The 19,766-nt window shown below is 42.5% G+C and overlaps 1 protein-coding gene across 1 annotated transcript in view; it reads left to right on the forward strand.

Annotated features, from left to right (window-relative positions):
* The window catches only part of ARMC4 (armadillo repeat containing 4), a 445,023-nt gene that overhangs the window by 162,318 nt on the left and 262,939 nt on the right, over positions 1-19,766 (forward strand). The window contains 2 exon segments of the mRNA XM_030199274.1: positions 14,589-14,739; positions 14,742-14,796. Coding sequence (XP_030055134.1) covers positions 14,589-14,739; positions 14,742-14,796 — 206 coding nt within the window.

The raw sequence follows: 19,766 nt of genomic DNA on the forward strand, positions 1-19,766 counted from the left end.
GACTCACCCCAGCCCCCACCTGCTCCCCTTTTAAGCACCCAAGGTCGAGTTGAACCCCAGCCCTCACCTGCCCGCCCTTGTCTCCCACAACAGCCCTCTTTTCCTTCCTGCCGCCCTGCCTTTAAAACTTTCCTTTTACCTCAGGTCGCATTGGCGGCAGGCTCGGCTTGCGTTGCCTCAAGCCTTCCCTTTCCTTCCCTTAGGTTGCAGTGGCAGCAGGCTCGGCTCGTGTCGCCTCCAGCCTTCTCTTTCCTTCCCTCAGGTCGCAGCGGCGGCAGGCTTGGCTCGCATCGCCTCCAGCCTTCCCTTTCCTTCCCTCTCAGTGTCCTGCCTTCCTCTGTTGTCATTCGTCTTTCCGCGAGGGCGGGACGCTGAGTGAGCAGGGAACGCTGGAGGCGAGCTGACGTAAGCTCATTTACGAACCCAGACAGCCAGCCACCCAGGGATGCAGATGGGAAGATTATTATATAGAGAGATAATAAAGCAGCAGCTGACATTAAGGGCCTCTCCATTAAAGTCTCTCCCTTTTATTCTTTCTCAGGTATGGATCCTGAGGTCAGTTAATTACTAATCTTATGAGCTGCATTTGTAAATATTCTGGAACATAACTGTTGTTCATTTGTATGTCAGTTCTTGTGTCAACTGTATGTGAAAAACAATATCAAAACGACTGACATGCAGGGGCATGGGGAAAGGAAAAAGTGATATGGATCACCTTGAAAAGAGAAGATGGAACTTCTTCCCACATGGGTGTTGTCTAAAGACCTCTCAACACAATCAAAGCAACTAGATAAAGATCTCATTACAGATATCCAAAAGTTGGGAAAGAAAGGGGAGTGCTGGGAGATTTCAACCTGTTGAATGTGAATTGGAAAGTTCCATCTGCAGATTCGGAAAAAAGCATAGAGATTGTGGATATCTTTCAAAGTGTTCTGTTCAGACAGATGGTGACATCACCCATGAAGGAAGAAGTTATGCTGGGTCTGGTGCTCACATACAGGGAAAATGTGTCTAATGTCCAAGTGGGTGCCCATCTGGGCAGTAGTGATCATCAGACGGTTTGGTTTGATATAACAGCTAAAGCGGAGGGCAGCCACTCAAAACTCAAAGTCCTGGATTTTTTTTAAAAATTGGGGGAGTACCTGAAGAAAGAGCTGATAGGATTGGAGGACATACAAGAAGTAGAAAGATAGTGGTCCAGGCTGAGAGGAGCTATAAATATGACTACCAACCTTTATGTGAGGAGAGCAAATTAAAGCAAGAGAAAAAGGAAACTGGTATGGTTCTCCAAGCAAGTGGTTGAGAAAATAAAGGCAAAAGAGCTGCCTCATGAAACACAGAAAAACTCAAGAAGAGGTACACAGAGAGGAATACTGGTTGAAACTGAAAGAAGCCAAGAGAAACATACATCTGGCAAAAGCACCAGTGGAAGAACAAATAGCTAATTGTGAGACTGAAAGATGCTGTGAACCACTATGTTTATGTTTATTGGTATGTTTGATATACTGCCATCTCAAAAAAGGTCGAAGAATGATGAGGAAAAAGCAAACATTCTAAACAAATACTTCTGTATTCACGGAAGGAAATCCTGGAGGACTACGATTGGCTGGCAAAGGTACATATTAGAATGGAACAGATATAGCACCGTTCACGGAAGAAAGTGTTTATGAACAACTTGAAAATTTGAAGGTGGACAAAGCTATGGGACTGGACGGGATCCGTCCCAGGATATTGAGGGAGCTCAGAGAGGTTTTGATAGGTCCTCTTAAAGATTTGTTTAATTAAATACTCGGAGACGGGAGAGGTTCCATGGTATTGGAGAAGAGCGGATGTGGTCCCTCTTCACAAAAATGGTAACAGAGAAGAAGCTGAAAACTACAGGCCGGTAATCCTTACTTCGGTTATTTGAAAAGTACTGGAAGCGTTGCTAAAAGAAAAGGATAGTGAATTTCCTGGAATCCAATAGATCACAAGATCTGAGACAACCTGGTTTTATCATTTATTGTTTATTTCACTTGATATACTGTTTCTCTTGTAATCAAACAAAAAGGGTTTACAGTACGCAAATAAAACAAAAAAATCAGAACATTAAAAAAAAAAAGGAACGCCATTATTGAATAGTAAAACTCAAGCAAAGGTAAATCATGCCAAATGAATCTGATTGAATTCTTTGACTGGGTGACCAGAGAATTGGATAGAGGATGTGTGCTAGATGTAATCTGCTTAGATTTCAGCAAAGCCTATGACACGGTTCCTCATAGGAAGCTCTTGAATACTTGACAGGCTAAAGTTAGCACCCAAAGTGGTGAACTGGATTAGGAACTGGTTGACAGACGCCAGAGGGTGGTGGTTAATGAAATTCGCTCAGAGGAAGTAAAGATGAGTAGTGGAGTGCCTCAAAGAACGGTGCTAGGGCTGAATCTGTTCAATATATTTGTGAGCGACAATGCCAAAAGGTTAGAAGGTAAGGTTTGCCTTCTTGCGGATAATACCAAGATTTGTAACAGCGTGGACACCCTGGAGAGAGTGGAAAACATGAAAAAGGATCTACAAAAGTTTAGAAGAATGGTCTAATGCTTGGCAATTAAAATTCAGTGGTAAGAAGTGCAGAGTGATGCACTTAGAGAGTAGAAATTCAAGGGAACCGCAAGTGCTAGGAGGTGAGAGACTGATATGATTAGTGTCACTCTGCTGTCCCAGGGTCCTCTCCAACAGGGCTTCTATCCAGGGGGGGAGTAATTCCCAGAGCTGTCCACGAGTTCCACGTAACGCCTCCGGGCCTCCACACAACCACAAACGCAAATATACTTCAAATTTGGGTTTATTCACCTTTGTATGGACAAGACAAGGTACATCACTTCTAAAAAAGGGTCTTTCCTGGCTTCTCTGTATGGACACTGGACTTTCCCCTATCCCAGAGAAGGGCAGTTCACATCACAATTCAGACCCCAGCAAAGTACTGTTCATATCACAGGCTTCCGCCACAGCACTGTTCCTCTCACAGCTCAGGCTCCAGCCAAGTACTGTTCACATCACGTTCAGGCCACAAAGTACTGTTCACATCACAGTTCAGGCCCAGCAAGATATTGTTCATATCACAGTTCAGGCCCAGCAAAGTACTGTTCATGTCCCAGTTCAGCCCAGCAAGGTATTGTTCATATCACAGTTCCAAGCCCAGTCTTGGGGTAAAGGACTGCTCATCTCAGGCTCAGCCCTTACTGCTGGGTAAGATTCTTACCTTCCCCCACTCTTCTTCCTTTTGGTGATGGAACAGCTGCTTAATTCCGCCTCCACACTCTCTCAGTCTTAAGACCAGACTGGCTATCAAGCCTTTTAGCTTCTTTCCTTGTACCTCTGCCAATGCAGTCAGATCCATGTGCTCATTTTCCCCTGGCTCCTCCACTGGTCTCTCCTCTCCTCCTTCTCTCTCCACCTCCCAGTCCATTAATTCCTCTCCTTTTATCTCCCCCACCTCTTCCTTTTCCCCTTGATTACTTCTCATTAATCATTCCCTCCCTTCTCCCTCTGCATCCTGGGCTTGTAGTTTCCTCCCCCCCCCCCCCCTTCCTTTTCCCTCGTGGATTGCTGGGGATCCTGGGACCGGTAGTCTTCTTCCTCCCCTAGCCTTTGGAGATCCTTATACCTCCAGAGGGGAGTGACTTCTTTCCTCCTAGGCACTAGGGACTTGTAGTTGGACCCCGGCCCCGGAGATGTACCTGCCTGGCTCCTTTCCCAGGTCCTTTCCTCACAATAGACAGTGAGAGGGACCTTGCTGTGTTAGTATCTGAGGATCTGAAGGCAATGAAATAGTGTGACAAGGCAGTGGCCATAGCCAGAAGGATTCTAGGCTGTATAGAGAGAGACCAGCAGAAGATGGGAAATGTTGGTGCTCCTGCATGTCTATGCTGGAGATTACACTGTTTATTTTGACCTAGGACCTCGGCTGTATTTCCCACAATAATCGATTCTCTGTTTTCTGGTATTATGAAGTTATCTATAGTTTTACTTGAGAAAATAATCTCAGTTTCAGTAAGGAAAAAATGATTCTTTTTTGTTCAGTCCTGAGACATTTCCTACTCATTAAAAAAAAAATCTGAAGAACTGAATTATACTCCTCCCTGGAGTATAATTGGCCATGGAATTGTACCATTAGGCTCTCACCTACCCAGTCTCCTCCTTGGCGGCCCCTACTCCCGCCTCCTCCTCCCCTCTCCCTCCCAATTTAGCAGCAAACTAGTGCAGCTGCACTAATTGAAGTAAGGACTCAGAGGAGGCAGTACTTATGTACTGAAGTCGTCACATGTGCACGTTGTGTTCAGTAAACTCTTCCTGCAGCCTGACCAAGTTGGCCATAGCCCATTTGTTAGTGCGGCTCACTTATCACTAGTTGCAGGCGATGTTTTAGTGCACCTTTATGAATTCCCCCTAAGTGTTCTTGTTTCAGCAAGGCTTTCCACCTAATTGGTTACCTGTTCATAATTATAAATTAATATAAAATTTATGATTATGGACTCAGGCAGATGTGGCAGTATGTGTTTGTATGAGATCTGTATTTTATTAATGTGTGTGTGTATATATATATAAAATTTATTTTAAAGTCATTTAAAGTTATTAATACATTCTTATCTATTTATTTTGAGTATTTTATCCTTTTTTAGTTGTTTTATTTATATTTCATTTATATTATTGTATTGCTTATTGTAAACCTCTGAGGCAGGCACTTGGCCGAAACACAGTGCTGTATCGGGTGTTTTGAGAATAAAGCATTTTCATCTGGCTTTTTGTCCTCCTGTTGTTTTTGGAAGAGCTCTGCTGGTCACACTACTCATTTTGCGAGTGCTTTTATACGTAGTGGGCCACAGTCTTCTGCTTCTGTGGCTTTTTTTCTATTTTTTTTTGCTATGGATATATGCTAGCTTTGCTGTGTTTTATGTTTTTTAGAATGATGATTTTAATGTTTTATAGAATTAGTATTTTACTGAGTTAATGTTTTAGTTTCTATTTTGATTTAGGTTTTGTTATTATTTCATGTATGAATTATATATGTAGGTTGTAATCTGCTTTGACCTTTGGAATATGCAGGATAAAATATTTTTTAAAGAAAATTAATAATTAAAATAAACAAACAAACAAAGCAGCTAGCCTTCTGAAATGACCTCAGTTATGTTTTGAATTTAGATCTTAACTGGAAGCCAGTATAGAATTTGCATTATTGAAGTAATATGGTAATGCATTTTCTGACCAGTCAACAGATGTACTGCAGTTTTTTGTGGTTCTTTGAGAGTAGACTTTTCAATTCTCTTTGTTGTGGTATTGCAGTCATCCAGCCTATTAATCATTAGTGATAACTCAAATTATACCATTTAGCTGGGGTCAGTAAAGGTATGACTTATTGTAAATGATTATAGCATGACTGCATACTGCACTGATTTCATAAGTCATCAATAGTGAAAAATCTAATTTAACTTCTAAACTGGTCATAGCACCTACATTTGCAATGCACTACCTGCCAAAATTGGTAGAACCCTAAAAGGGCAATTTTTTCTAGAGAGCCACATTGTGGATTATTTTTCTGAATTTAAAAGCAATTCATGTTGAGGCAACCAATGTGACATCCTTTCAGAGCACTTGTTTTAAGTAGAAGAAGCCTCCTATTGATTATCAGGCACATACATTAACAATTGTGTATCGTCTGCATACATAAAAACTATGATACTCTCATGCATTAATTACAAAGCCTTGAAGTTAGGGGGCTGAAAATGAGCATAGTTATGTCTAAAGGTATTGAGTTTACTGCAACTTTAATGGTAAACTGGAAATGAAATTCATGGGTCCATCATAACTTTAAATACCTTGATAATGATCCCTAGAAACAGTGACCATTTACAGTACATGCATGTTGCAAGACAAGGTTCATTGCATAAAATTAGAATGGAGAATCACTGTGTTGACTATATAAAGTCATATGAAAATGTTTCAGGGTAGAATTGATGCACAGAGACATTCAAATCAAAGACACAAAGTCTGCCCGGAGTATATGCAGAGATATTTCTGCTGCAAATCTTTGTAAATGTGCAGAACTCTAACATTGCTGTTACACTTTTTAACTTAGCAAATTTCAATAAATAGGTATGCAGAAAAACACTTAGAAATGAAAAGTATGGAAAAAACACAGATGATTATATAAAGCTTTTTCTACATGCAAAGCCTATTCTACACACAGAAAAGAGCTTTTATAAAATTGCATATTTGTGAGTCTTGTGATGAGCTTGGTGTAATAGGACTTTTGGCTCTACTTTTCCCTCTCCCGGGTTCCTCACATCTCTGGTGTGTGACTTGTTCTTTTTGAGCATGTTGTGCCTTCCCGCGGAGATTTTTTTCTCCTATTTCTTCATTTTTGTGCCTTTTTCTCCTTCCCTTATTGTTGTAGTATTTTTCCTCACTTTTAAGTTTTCTTGATTTTTGTTTGCGCTCTTTAGGCCCTCTTAGGCCTGAGCTCTAGTCTGGACTTGACCCTGTATTTTTTTCTGATGCCTTGCCCCTTTTTCTGGCACCATCAAGCTGTTTGAGTTGGCCACGTCTGTTTTCCCTTCCACATCATCGAAGATTCTCAGTGGCTTTAAGTGCTGTACCCGGTGCAATAGGACCATCTCTGGTAAAGACATTCATTCATGGTGTCTTCAGTGTTTGGAGCCTGAACATACCCCTTCCAGCTGTGTTCTTTGTCTTCTTATGAAGAAAAGGACTCAGCTGGCCAGAGAGGCTCATTGAGAAAAACTTGTTGGAGCCTGGTCCGAATCCTTGACATTGGTATCTGCATCGACATCAAGAATTGCACTGGGAGTGGGCATGCATCGAGTAGGGCACCTGCCTCAATGTTGACTGCTTGCTGTGCAAGGCCCTTGGGACCAGTCATCAGCAGGCCCGACCCCGAGGCGATGTGAGAATTCGATGTTGTCCTCGTGCTTAAAGCCCACCTCTTCAATGCTGCCTTCGGCACCTAACTCTTACCTTCAGGATATCCGGACTGCCCCCATCATATCGTCTACTCACTTGTCCTTTAGATTGTAAGCTCTTTGAGCAGGGCCTGTCCTTTTATGTTAAATTGTACAGCGCTGCGTAACCCTAGTAGCGCTTTAGAAATGTTAAGTAGTAGTAGTCTGCACCAAGGAGCAACAATGACTGGCATTGGATGAAGGCCAGGAAGCATCAGCATTGATCCTCTTGACTCATGGTCCCCGAGACATGTCGGCGCCGGGTGGAACGCTCCCCATCTATTCAAATTCAGCAGCCTGTCTCAGATCCAATGCCCCAGCTTTTCCCGATAGCCTCTCTTGAGCACAACTGAGTCATGCTCCATTAGCACTTGGTGAGGCTTTTACAATAGAGTGCATCAGCATCTGGGGTTCTTTCGCCGGCCATGCCTCTTGCTACTGCCCTGCCAGGCCCTCAGCCTGTGGTGAAGTCTCTGATGCTGGTGCCGCGTGCAGCTCCGGTGTTGACAGCAACCTGTGCTGGCACCCCCCCCCCCCCCCCCCCATGTCAGTGAAGGAAGCTTCACCAGAGTCGAGAGTGGAGCCAACACTTCAACACCCCTCTCGAGGGCATGATTCCAATCAGTTCAAAACTCTGCTGCCTGTCTCGTCTTCCGCCAGGGTCGCTTTACTCATACTACCCCTCTCCTCAAGTCGCTTCACTGGCTCCCTATCCGTTTTCGCATCCTGTTCAAACTTCTTCTACTAACCTATAAATGTACTCACTCTGCTGCTCCCCAGTATCTCTCCACACTCGTCCTTCCCTACACCCCTTCCCGTGCACTCCACTCCATGGATAAATCCTTCTTATCTGTTCCCTTCTCCACTACTGCCAACTCCAGACTTTGCGCCTTCTTTCTCGCTGCACCCTACACCTAGAATAAACTTCCTGAGCCCCTACGTCTTGCCCCATCCTTGGCCACCTTTAAATCTAGACTGAAAGCTCACCTCTTTAACATTGCTTTTGACTCGTAACCACTCGCCTCCACCTACCCTCCTCTCCTCCTTCCTGTACACATTAATTGATTTGATTTGCTTACTTTATTTTTTGTCTATTAGATTGTAAGCTCTTTGAGCAGGGACTGTCTTCTATGTTTGTGCAGCGCTGCGTACGCCTTGTAGCGCTATAGAAATGCTAAATAGTAGTAGTAGTAGTAATTATTGATGCAGGCCCGGTCTCGGCCTCGTTCACCCATGAAGAGTTCTTTGCCAACTCTGATGAGCATTCATGGGAGTCTTGAGGAGGATCTACAGTACCTCTCGGAGGAGGAGTCCTATGGTATCCCATAAGACCCCTCCCCTTCTGAGGAAAGAAGAAAATCTCTGAGAGCCATTCTTTTCCATATTTTGTCAGATCAACTCTGTAAAAGTTCACCTCAGTGCAGTTAGTGCTTACCATCACCGTGTAGAGGGTAAGCCCATCTCTGGACAACCTCTAGTTGTTCGCTTCATGAGAGGTTTGCTTTTGAAAAAAAGTCCCCTGTTACATTCCACCTGTGTCATGGGACCTCAGCGTCATCCTCACCTAGCTGATAAAACCTCTTTTTGAGCTACTCGATTCCTGTTATTTGAAGTACTTGACGTGGAAGGTAATATTTTTGGTTGCCATTACTTCAGCTTGCAGGGTCAGTGAGCTTCAGGCCCTAGTAGTGGATCCATCTTATACTAAGTTTCATCAAAACAGAGTAGTTCTTCACATGCACCCTAAGTTCCTGACTAAGGTTTTGTCAGAGTTCCATCTGAACTAGTCGATTGCTCTGCCAATATTCTTTCCAAAAGCACATTGCACACCTTGGACTGCAAGTGAGCATTGACCTTTTGCTTGGAGTGGACTAGGCCCTACAGACAGTCCACCCAGCTTTTTGTTTCTTTTGATCTCAACAGGAAGACTGGGGTGGGGGAGATGCTGCACATGAGGGGAAGGGAAGAGAGAAATGGAAATGCTGCATATGAATGGAGGAGAAGGGAGATGGGAAAACTAGATAGATTTGAGTAGGAGGCAAAAAAAAAATGGGAGAAAGCTGAATGTGCAAGATCAGTGCCAAACCTTGACATAGGATCTCTACAAGTTAATTGGCATTATATTGTATTAAAAAGTGTGTTTAAATAGGGTGCATGGATTGGCACAAAGGAAAAAACAGTATGTGTGATAATTGCTTGTGGACAAAATAAGACCTTGGTTGTTCTCTGACAGTCCTTAAGAATACTTTATGAGCACATAAAAATAATTTTATATAAAAAAAGTTGGCAAAAATTTGTTATGGACACTTTTTGAAATAAATGGGATTTGTATATAGAGGCGAGAAAACTAGACATAGGGCAGGAAGTGAAGAAGAAAGGAGGTGAGAAAGAAATAGCAAATGGACAGAATGCCCTGGAAACAGAGTTTAGAGGAAAGCAGAACCAAGAGACTGGGAACAAGATAATTAGAATAATAAATTCCGCAGACAACAAAGGTAGGAAAAATGATTTTATTTTCAGTTTAATGATTGAATTATGTCATTGTTGAGAATTTTCATCTGTCAGCTTTATTTTACACTGTGTAGGAGGACATGCATTTCTTTCTATTTCTGCACAACATGGAAAGTCTTGTATCTCTGGTTTCAGTTTGTGTCTTCATGTTTTTGTGGTCCCCTATTTTTGTATCAGGTGAGAGTTATGTTATGCATCTGTGACTGAGGTGAAAGATTGTGCTAGCATGTAGTGTCTGTAGACTCTGTAACAGTCGTTATATGTTATCTGGTGCTTATAACTCACCAACTCTCCCACAGCGGGATTCAAGGCGAGGTAACAAATTAAAAATAGCACTGAACATTCTTTAAGAATTAGCAATGAACAGCTCACTTTAAATTACAAAGATTACAAAAACATTCAGCAAGTTAACTTGCTGAATGTTTTTGTAATCTTTGTAATTTAAAGTTAACTTCAAGGAAACAAATGAGTCTTCAGAGCTTTCTGAAAAGACAAAAGAATCCTTCAAAAGACGAGTTGTATCAGGAAGGCTATTCCAAAGACGAACAGCTGAAAACCAAAAAGAATGCATAAAAACAGCCTTAAATCTTACATATTTAACGGATGGAAATACCAAAATTAATTGATTACATAAAGAGGAAGTAGAACTATTATTTAGAATCCTAAATTTTTCTGATAAATCCCCAGGGCAAAAGCAAAATACAGATTTAAAAACCAAACAGAGCATTTTAAAAAAGATCCTTGCCTACTGGCAGCCAATGCAGCCTGGCCAGCAAAGGAGGTACCCTATCAAACCTAGACCTACGATAAATTAATCTTGGTTCAGAATTTTGAACTACTTGAAGTTTAGAGATGTACTTTGCTGCTGCACCTAAATATAAAGAATTACCGTAATCTAAGAATGCTAAAATAGTCAATTGAACAATTATCTTAAAATGATCTTGCAAAAAGTAAGAACATAACAGACTGAGTTCTTTAAGTTTAAAATATGCCTTCTGTACCATGTTGTTTATCTGAGATTCCATTGACAAAGAGGAGTCAAGAATCACAACCAAGTCTAGCTTGTTTCAGTTTCCCATTAGCAGGTATATATCTGCTCTAGGGCCCAGTGTAATATTTATAGCACTGTCTTTTCATATGTGAGTTAGGGCTATTATGGTTTGGTAAGTTTGCTATATAGGTTTTGAGTGTATTTTTGCAGGGTTTTGGATTATTTTTAGAGATCCAGAGGGAGAAGGAGCAGCTCTTTCTGTGATCCCATCCACTGATAATGTTGACCCCTTTTGGGGGTCTTGGTTCACAGTTTGGGAACCACTAAGGATGAGTAATGAGACAGAAGGAGGAGAAAAGAAGCTTCAAGGTGAGGCACTCACTGGGTCTGGGAGCCTAGGGTATGAACTGTACAGGTAGAGTCTGTTTGCTTGGTAACCAGGGCAGACAGATATTGGAAAGTTCGTAGAATATAGGTTAAAGAACAGGGGCTGAGTGCTGCAACATGAGGAGTCAGACTAGCCCAGTGGTTCCCAAACCTGGTCCTGATGGCACCCCAGCCAGTCAGATTTTCAGGATATCTAAAATGAATATTCATGAGAGAGATTTGCATGCAGCGGAACCAGTGCATGCAAATCTGTCTCATGAATATTCATTGTGGGTATCAGGGGCGACCCAAGAGTCTGCCCCCCCTCCACACTGGTCTGACATCTGCCCCCTTCCTTCCCTGAAAATTTACCTTTTCTGGCTTTCCAAAAATCAGGGTGGCAGCAGTTCCAATATGCTACTGTGCCGCTGACCTCCTCTCTACCGCGACCCACCCCACCTCCAAGCAAACAGGTACGTCAGAGAGGTGGACTGTAAGAGAGAAGGGGGTGATGGCAGGGCAGCATATGGGAACTGCTGCCACCTTGACTTTTGGAAAGCAAGAAAAGAAGGTAAATTCAGGAAAGGAAGGGTGGGTGGCAATGCCAGAGCATGGCGGGCGTGGGGTGAATGCCGCTCCTAAAGAGTGCCGCCTGAGGTCCTTGCCTCAAGTGGCCTAATGACAGGGCTGCCACTGGTGGGTATCCTGAAAACCTGACTGGCTGGGGTGTCTCCAGGACCAGGTTTGGGAACCACTGGACTAGCCCATAATCTAGCCTGTAACTACCTGCTTAAATGCTCTGCTGTATTAAGTAAAGGATATAGTCAATGTCTGGCAGGCATAGTACTTAACTGGAAAAGAGTTGTGAGGTATGTATTGTAACTGTAAACAAGGAGTGTAAAACATAAGGGTCCTGCTTTGGTTCTCTGGGGAGGGAAATTTGTTTTTCCCTCTCTCAGAAACAATCTAAAAAGACCAAGCTGTGACACCTGGACATAGATTTGCTACCCCCTCAACAAGGTCTATAAATTTTGCTCCAGAAGGGACTCAGTAGCCTAATGGTTAATGCAGTGGGCTTTGATCCTGGTGACCTGGGTTCAATTTCCACTGCAGCTCCTGGTGGCCTTATACAAGTCTCTTAACCCTCCATTGTCCCAGGTACAAAAACTTAGATTGTGAGCCCTCTAAGGACAGAGAAAGTACCTGCATATAATGTGTACAGCACTGTGTACATCTAGTAGCACTATAGAAATGATCAATAGTGGTAGATTAGCACTGGATGTCTTCTCAGTGAATTGAGGGAAATGATTTTATGCCCATCTACTACTCCTGCTAATTGCAGTATTCAAATGGCAGCCGCTAGGTGCATAAACCTGCTATGTGTGAATTTTCAAATATATAAACAGTGCCACTAAAAATTCTTACACATTGCCCTGGAATTATGTGAATAGTGCTGGGGTAAAATGTGTGTGTTCAGTCCGCTATATGGAAAGTGGCAGTGTTCATGTATTGCCATATAGCTGTCCTAACTTAAACCACTTAGCAGCTGATAGCAGCTGAATATCACTACTCTGTATAGCTGGGTGGGTATACATATATTCATTGCTTCCACTTCTGTGATAGGGATGCTGAATATACATGAAGTATTTAAATATCACTGACATTTTAAAAACCCCACCGGCAGTAGGGTTTAAATATTGACCATTGAAGATATTGAAGGAGGATCGGGAATTATGATCCTAATAAGCTGTTCCCTGACTAAGAGAGGTATGATTTACTATTCTTCATCTGCAAGTTGTGAACTGGGTCTCCCTTCCACGTGGTGGCCAGAGCTAATCCTGCTTAGCTTGGCTGACTGTTTCCCCGGTATGGGCTCCAAACCACCTCCTCACTGCACTGCTTGTCCTGGTTTAACCGCTCCCCAGCTGACCTGCACCCAGGATCAGCTCACGACTGGGACACACAAAACTTCAGCAGTCTTATAGTTCTTGAAAACCACAGGTCTTTATTTTCTCAGCACCTTTTAATACAGTCTTAATCTTCAAGCAGTTTCCTCATCAACAATGCAAGAGTCAGTTCAGTTTTTCCACATTCAGTTTATTAACACAGTCCATTCTTAACTCAGAATATCACAAACAGCAAATCTTTGTCTTGCTCCCAATTGTAGCCTCCCCTCATCAGCACTATCTTCTACCCTTAGATAGTTTATGGGTTAGCTTCTTCCACCAGTGGCTTCCCCACTGGATTATTTTCTCCTCTCCAAGTATACACAGCTTGGGCCACACTCCCGCCACCAGAGCCTTTACCTTTCCTGAGGAAGTTTGAGCAAGCCCTCCAACCTCCATGCACTCCCCTTTCTCTTCTCCTCCTTCCTCTATATCCCATTCCATCTCCTTCCCCACCCTGGGTTCCCCAGCTGCTGCTCATTCCCTGGATCAGAACTCATTTCCCAATCATTCACCCCTCCCTCCAGTTCCTGAGAGGCCTGCTGATGCCCCAGTGGTTTCTGGGACTGGTAGTTTCTCTCCCTAACTAGTGTTTTCACTGGGGCTTTGACCACTAGAGGACGAATCTTTTGTCTAGACGGGATTAGTGAAGAAGAATCATTACATTTCAAAGGAAAACCTCTTCCCCATCCCGGTCTCAGCATGACTGGAACTGGACTCCATTCAGAGTCCTCACAAAGTACATGCACATTCTAAAGGCCTGCTTTGTTCTGCGCCTTCCAAGGGGCTCAGATTCTGAAAGGCTTGTCACTGCAGGCTAGGCTCCTAGCTTATCTCCAGTGGTGGAGGCAGCAGTAGCAACAGTGATGGCAGAGGGAGTGGTGGACGCTTTTGTGGGGGGGGGGGGGGGTGGATGAAAGGGGAGAGATACTTGATAGCTGAGGTAGAGAAAAGGGGGAGATGCTGGAGGCTTTGGGGGGGGGGGAGAGGGTGGTTAGGAAAGAGAAGAGGAGATGGACTCTGGGTGGGAGGGATGGGTGCTAACTGATGGTTCACCAAGGGCAGCAGATATCATTGAGCCAGCCCTGTAAATACCTCCTAGTGGCCTGTTGTGTTCTATGTCTGCTTTGTCCTTATCAATATGTTATTAAAATTATAAAAATAGTAACCCTCATGTAAGTCCTGCCTTAGCTTGCAAAACTCCATCCCTTAAGATTTCAATTGGCCTCTGGATATTGTAACTCCTTACCCCCCCCCCCCCCCCCCCCCAAGCACCTGTGAGGCATTGTAGAAACTATAGTCTGGAGGTGCCATTTTGTGGTACAACACCAGTGGAACATGAAAAAATGGGGATCACCCCTTATGGATCCTGGCTCTCTGGTAAGGTTGAGGAATGGGTTCTGATGGAGAAGGGCAGTCTCCAGGAAGCATGTTGAGATGTTGAAACAGGGGCCATGGTTTTCATGCTTTGAGGAGGGATTAAATTGCAGATTATGGGGTTTATATTTCTTTGAGACAGCATCCCCACCAGACATTTCATGACCTATACTACTGGTTGACTCTTTGCTGGTATGCTTTGTTTATCCATTTAAAAAAGTTGAACATTAGTTTGTTAGATTTGTTTGATTTTTGTTTTATCTAGATGTAAACTCCTTTGAGCAGGGATTGTCTTTGTCTATGGTGTACAGCGCTGCGTATTGCCTTGCAGCGCTATAGAAATGATAAATAGTAGTAGTAGTAGTAGAATGCTTCTGATGAAAATTTTTCATTTTTTTCCAGGATTTTCAAAGTTCTGAAGATTCCATATCAATGCAAGCTGATGCAGTTGATGCCAGTGAACCTAGTCGATCCAGAGAGTTTCAAGATTATATAGAAAAGTGATGGGGATGAAAAGTCAAAGCACCACTTGTAAAAAGCCAGCCCTATTACAAGCAGAATTAGAACCATCTTTGACATGGAAGGACCTTGGCCTCGGTATTTCCCATGAGTATGTGTCATTGGATAGTGGAACTTTTATACTGTTATGAAACTCCATAAAATATGCAAAGGTTTTTTCTGTTATAACTGTTAAACCCCAGGGTTCTGCTCTTTATATTATTCAGGTCAGAGTGATTCACTATACTATAGTCTGGCCTAAATTGAACCGCCCTAACACTAGAATTGTGGAATTGAGGCAGGTTGTCTCCGAGATGAATAATACTGTTAAGGAGGCTCCATCAGGAACCTTAAGCTAAAGGATATGGAAGAATTTTGGTCAGCAAAGAGAACACTGAGAAGGAAACCAATCTCTGTGTCAAGTTGGTTAAAAGAAAGGAAATGTTTATTTAGATTTCTATATCACTTCCTTGCTAATAAGCACTTATTGTGGTCTACACTATATAAATTACAATAAAATCATAAATACAAGTTGAAAAGTATATACTGTAGGCATTGCACAAAGGCATGGTTCACTAGTGTTTGTGTGTTCATGAGTGAGGTAGATAGGGATAAGTGTTGATAAGGTGGCTGAATGAATGTATGGAGAGATTATAAGTGGTGATGAGCTGAGTTAATGGGGGGAGAGGGATTATTAATAAGTGGTATGCTGGAGTAAGCCAGTAGATAGGCCAGCTGAGTGAAAGAGTTGATGGGGTATTCAGTGGCCAGCAAGCTGAGTGAGTAGATTGGAGGAGGGGAGGGAGCTATTAATGGAACAAGGCTGAATGGGTTAGTGGATTGGGGATTATGAGGGCTGGGGATATGAATGAGTGAGCAGATGGGGAGGCTTATGACTGGTAGGGGCAGAGAGAGTGTATGGGAAGCTGATTGAGATTGTAGAGGAAGTGTTAGTGAATTCAGGGTGAAGGGTGATTTTAGATTACTGGAGCATCAGGTTTCAGTGCTTGGGATTTAAGTCAGCCACTCCTGTCCCCTCCCCCTTTTCTTTCTTCCCTCTCTCTCCCCTCTTCTCTACTCTCTTACCCCTTCTTTCCTCTTCTTTTACCCCATTTCCCCTCTGTTATTGTCTTAATCTTTTGTTTTTTATGTATTTTATGTATTTAACTTAACTTTATAAGATTGATTAAGAAATGTACTGTATTCATGATTAGCTAGATTGCATCCAGTGGCAGCGCAATATGGCCTTTCTTCCCACCTCTCTGTTTATAAAAGGTTTGAGTGGAATCATGGATGTAGTTTGACAGTTTCATTGGAGGGGGGGGGGGGGGAGAATGGGGTGTGGTATTAGTATATTCATTTGCATATATACATCTCATCCATATCCAGGTTATTAAAAAAAGACAGACTGAATAGGAAGCCAGTATATCAAAACAGTGAAGATATACATATCTATCTATCTATCTATCTATCTATCTATCTATCTATCTATCTATCTATCTATCTATCTATCTATCTATCTATCTATCTATCTATAGATGGATATAGCTATGGGAAATTTCTCTCATCATGCTCCCTCTCACAGTCACATGAATTAGCAAGGGGGGGAGTACATTTTCCCTGTCCCCCTTCCTTAGGCCTGACATCAGCACCTTCCCCTTTTTTCCCATTCTGCATAGATATGCTACAATGACAATGGATCACTGTATGTAGGTTGGTCTGTTCCACAGGATCAAAGTCTGTAAAGAACTGGATCTGCAGGCATTTTCAGTCAACTCATTGAATAGCACCAAACCTGTCTCATGAAGTAGGCAAAGGTCCTTCACTGTTTGGGACGAACGATGCAACAAAATCCTCAACAAAATAGCGCCTTTACATACAAAATCAGCACAAAAACGCAATAAAATACTCTGGTTTAATGAAGAACTAAAAATTCTAAAAACCAAACTAGAAAATTAGAATGAAACTGGAAAAACCCCCCAAAAAACGAACAATCACTAAAGGCCTGGAAAGAAACTCAAACAAAATACAAATATAAAATAAGACAAATCAAAAGAAACTTCTACAGGGAACAAATAGGCACAGATTACAAAGACACACAGAAATTATACAAACTAATAAACAAGTTACTTAACACCAAAACGGTAACTACACCGAATGCAAACCTCCCACATGCAGACAATCTTGCCAAATACTTTGAAGAAAAAATTACCAATCTACGCAAGAATCTGCATCAGGGAAATATTAATCCAGAAACCTTCATAAACTAACTAGATCTGAACCCAAGGGAGTACCTGGCAGACCGTATTTGGAATAACTTCACTCATCTAAGCACCGAAATAATAGCTCACGCACTCAGAAAATTCTCCTCTGCCCACTGCCAACTAGATACCTGCCCCAACTATATAATGAACCCCCCCCCCCTCCAATCAATACATCACAGAACTCACCACCTTAATTATCTATTCAAAAAAGGCCTATTCCCACAGGACAGAGGAAATATCCTACTAACTCCCATCCCAACAGACAGAAGACATCTCGAATTACAGACCGATAGCATCCATACCCCTAACAACTAAATTGACAGAAGGCATAGTCGCCAAACAACTAACAGAATACCTCACTGATTTCAACATACTGCACGAATCTCAATCTGGCTTCAGACCTCAGCACAGTACAGAAACAATACTAACCACACTCCTGACCAGATTCAATCAGGAAATAGCAAGGGGTAAAAACATCCTCCTACTCCAATTTGACCTATCAAGCGCATTCGATATGGTCGACCCCCACGTAGTACTGAGAATCCTCGACAAGATAGGAATTACAGGAAAAGTACTCTCCTGGATCAAGAAATTTCTGACATCCAGAACATACCAAGTCAAATCAAACTCAGATATATCTCCACCTTAGAAAGCGGAATATGGAGTACCACAAGGATCACTGCTCTCACCTATATTTTTCAACCTAATGATGACACCACTGGCTAAATCTCTAGCCAAACAAGGCCTAAATCCATTTCTCTACGCAGATGACATCACCATCTATATTCCCTTCAAACAGAATCCCACAGAAATCACCAAGGAAATAATAAACAGCATGACCATCATGGAATCCTGGGCATTGGCATTCAAGTTAAAACGCAATAGAGATAAAACCCAATGTCTCATTCTCTCGTCCCAATACAATAATGTTCTCCCCTCGGCAATTAACGCACAGGGTTCATCCCTCCCAATCTCAGACCACTTGAAAATCTTAGGCATAACAATTGACCACAACCTAATGCTAGAAAGCTAAGCTAAGAACACGACGAAGAAAATGTTCCACACTGTGAGGAAGCTCAGACATATAAAACCTTACTTTCCCAGGGATTCATTCCGCAACATGATCCAAACCATGGTGCTAACCCATGTAGACTACTGCAATAGTATTTACGTAGGCTGCAAAGATCAAATCATAAGAAAACTACAGACAGCACAAAACACGGCTCCCAGACTCATCTTCAGAAAAACGCACTTCAAAAGTGTGAAACCCCTCCTAAGAAGCTTACATTGGCTTCCTATTAACGCTTGCATAACTTTCAAAATATGCACAATAGTCCACAGAATCATCTACGGACTTGCATCAGATTACATGACAGAACTTATCGATCTACCAATAAGAAACGTGACTAGAACAGCAAGAACCTACCTAACCCTTCACTACCCAAATTGCAAAGGTATAAAATACAAATCTTCACATGCCACCAGCCTCTCGTTTATAGGCACACAACTTTGGAACTCACTACCCAAAGACATGAAACTCACAGAAAACTACCTACAATTCAGAAAAAAACCTGAAAACACATCTTTTCAAGAAGTCTTTCCCCTGTGGATCTGCCTAATCCCACACCACCATACATCATGAAAAGTTCAGAAATGGAACGCAATAATATTAACCTGTCTCACAATATGCTAAAATATCAACCTAAGCGTTTATTGTACTTCTGTACTAGACTTCTACAGATCTAAATTTTGTAACTGCCTTTTTAGCAATATGTAAGCCTCATTAAACCTGCCATATTGTGGGAAATGTGGGATCCAAACACAATAAATAAATATTGAAACAGCACCCCTCATAGGAAGGAATGTAGGTAAGGACTCCTGCACAGCTTAGAGGGAACATTGCTTATCTCTCCTATCTCCTCCCATCTCGTTCTTTCCCTTTACACCTTCACTTTTCATCTCTGTCCTTCATCTTCCTTTCTTTTAGCCTTCTTCCTCCATCCTTCCTCATCTCTTCCTCCTTTACTGTCTATGCTTCCTCATAACTCTCCCATCACCCATATTTCCCCTTTATGTTAGTACATAAGTAATGCCATACTGGGAAAAGGCCAAGGTTCCATCGAGCCCAGCATCCTGTCCACGACAGCGGCCAATCCAGGCCAAGGGCACCTGGCAAGCTTCCCAAACGTACAAACATTCTATACATGTTATTCCTGGAATTGTGGATTTTTCCCAAGTCCATTTAGTAGCGGTTTATGGACTTGTCCTTTAGGAAACCGTCCAACCCCTTTTAAAACTCTGCTAAGCTAACCACCTTCTCCACTTTCTCCGGCAACGAATTCCAGAGTTTAATTACACGTTGGGTGAAGAAACATTTTCATCGCATGCCCCCTAGTCCTAGTGTTTTTGGAAAGCGTGAACAGACGCTTTACATCCACCTGTTCCACTCCACTCATTATTTTATATACCTCTATCGTGTCTCCCCTCAGCCGTCTCTTCTCCAAGCTGAATAGCCCTAGCCTCCTTAATCTTTCTTCATAGGGAAGTCGTCCCATCCCCGCTATCATTTTAGTCGCCCTGCTCTGCACCTTTTCCAATTTTACTATATCTTTCTTGAGATGCGGCGACCAGAATTGAACACAATACTCAAGGTGCGGTCGCACCATGGAGCGATACAACGGCATTATAACATCCTCACACCTGTTTTCCATACCTTTCCTAATAATACCCAACATTCTATTTGCTTTCCTAGCCGCAGCAGCACACTGAGCAGAAGGTTTCAGTGTATTATCGACGATGACATCCAGATCCCTTTCTT

The sequence above is a fragment of the Microcaecilia unicolor genome, chromosome 1 (genome assembly GCF_901765095.1).
Source record: "Microcaecilia unicolor chromosome 1, aMicUni1.1, whole genome shotgun sequence".
In the NCBI taxonomy this organism is placed as follows: domain Eukaryota; kingdom Metazoa; phylum Chordata; class Amphibia; order Gymnophiona; family Siphonopidae; genus Microcaecilia; species Microcaecilia unicolor.